Source organism: Suricata suricatta, unplaced genomic scaffold (genome assembly GCF_006229205.1).
Source record: "Suricata suricatta isolate VVHF042 unplaced genomic scaffold, meerkat_22Aug2017_6uvM2_HiC HiC_scaffold_2494, whole genome shotgun sequence".
Classification (NCBI taxonomy): Eukaryota; Metazoa; Chordata; class Mammalia; order Carnivora; family Herpestidae; genus Suricata; species Suricata suricatta.
In genome coordinates, this window is record NW_021870370.1 from 1 (window position 1) to 1,607 (window position 1,607).

Here is a 1,607-nt window from a genome sequence, read left to right on the forward strand (position 1 = left end):
GATACCCTTCACTTCTCTCCAAGGATCTTTCCCCAGATCTTCTCATAGTAATTACTGAACTCTCATCCTCTCCCATCTCAAAACCCAAATATTGCTATGTAATACAACCATCCTTACTCCCACACCACAGTCCTTGAGTCCCCCAAGGAGGGATCCTGCAGACCTCTTACTTTAATCAGCACGCCCACCAACAGAAGGGTCCAGGGATAAAGGAGAGGCAGTGCATATATAGTATTTCCCAAGCAGAAGGTAAACAAGAACTCATCTACCATCAGATGGGGAATCGTTGGTGGGAGGGTTCCTCCAGGAGCCAACGCAGAGCCTCTGGACAGAGCTATTTGCAATTCCTATCAGTGCCCCTTCCTCACCACAGAGGTTCCTGAGGTGACTGTGTTTCCCAAGTCTCCTGTGACACTGGGTCAGCCCAACACCCTCATCTGCCTTGTGGACAACATCTTTCCTCCTGTGATCAATGTCACATGGTTGAAGAATAGACTCTCAGTCACAGAAGGTGTTTCTGAAACCAGCTTCCTCGCCAAAAAGGATCATTCCTTCTATAAGATAAGTTACCTCACCTTCCTGCCTTCTGCTGATGATATTTATGACTGCAAGGTGGAGCACTGGGGCCTGGACGAGCCGCTTCTCAAACACTGGGGTATGGATGAGTTCCACCTATCTTGGTACCTTCTTTTCTCTGTCAAGTCCAGAATATTCTGCTTTTTAGCCCCTGAGTTTCATGGCCCAAAGCTTGTTTTCCACACTTCAAGGGTTTCTAATAATAGACTTCACTCTCTTCCCTAAGCCTGGTGCTCTGTGTCTTCGTGGAACCCTGCTCCCTCTGGCTCCATCCCACACACTCTTCATTCTGACTTCCACAACCTCATTTTCACAGAACCTCAGGTCCCAATCCCTATGTCGGAGCTGACAGAGACTATGGTCTGTGGCCTGGGACTGGCCATGGGCCTTGTGGGCATCGTGGTGGGCACTGTCTTCATTCTCCAAGGCCTGAGCTCAAGTGGTGCCTCTGGACATCAAGGGCCTTTGTGAGTCGCACCCTAGGAAGGAAGGTAAGAATTCAGATTTGTCAGAGCTGAGAGCTGGAGCCACAGCACAGAAGGAAGGAAAGTGGGAGGAGTTTGTGGACACAAATGTGGTTGACAGGTTGTAGGAGAATTGGTGGAGGGCACAATGATAGCACAGGAGACCCCAGGCTCTGGGTATCTCACGTCTGTACTGTTGCAGGTACAATGCCTGCCCACCTCCAACGCAGAAGAGTGAACCTGATGGATGACCTGGCACTATTTCCTGGCCCAGTTCATCATATTCCTACTCTAACTCTCCTCCTCTCATCTCTTCCCTGGGACTTGGGGTGCTATAGCCTCTGAGAGTTGGAAACCTGCCTTTGACCACCTGATTTTTTTTCTTTTCTCAGTTGTTACCTACAGTGAGATCTCTGGGATACTTCACTCAGTTACCTGATCCCTTGTGCCCCTGATCCAATATTCCTTTGGAAACAATAAATTTCCCTTTATGAGATCTTTTAGTAAACTTTTTCCTGTCTTTCATCTCAGGGCTGATGAGGACCATGGCCTTTTATGCTTCAGGCC

At 48.7% G+C, this 1,607-nt stretch overlaps 1 protein-coding gene across 1 annotated transcript; it reads left to right on the plus strand.

The window, feature by feature from the left end:
* Nucleotides 1-354: 354 nt before the first annotated feature.
* LOC115284887 (HLA class II histocompatibility antigen, DQ alpha 2 chain-like) lies at nucleotides 355-1,054 on the plus strand (the record flags this gene model as incomplete). The annotated part of the gene is made up of 2 exons (XM_029931345.1): nucleotides 355-655; nucleotides 893-1,054. Coding segments are annotated over 2 exons (456 nt in total), but the record flags the coding sequence as incomplete, so codon positions are not given.
* Nucleotides 1,055-1,607: the final 553 nt, after the last annotated feature.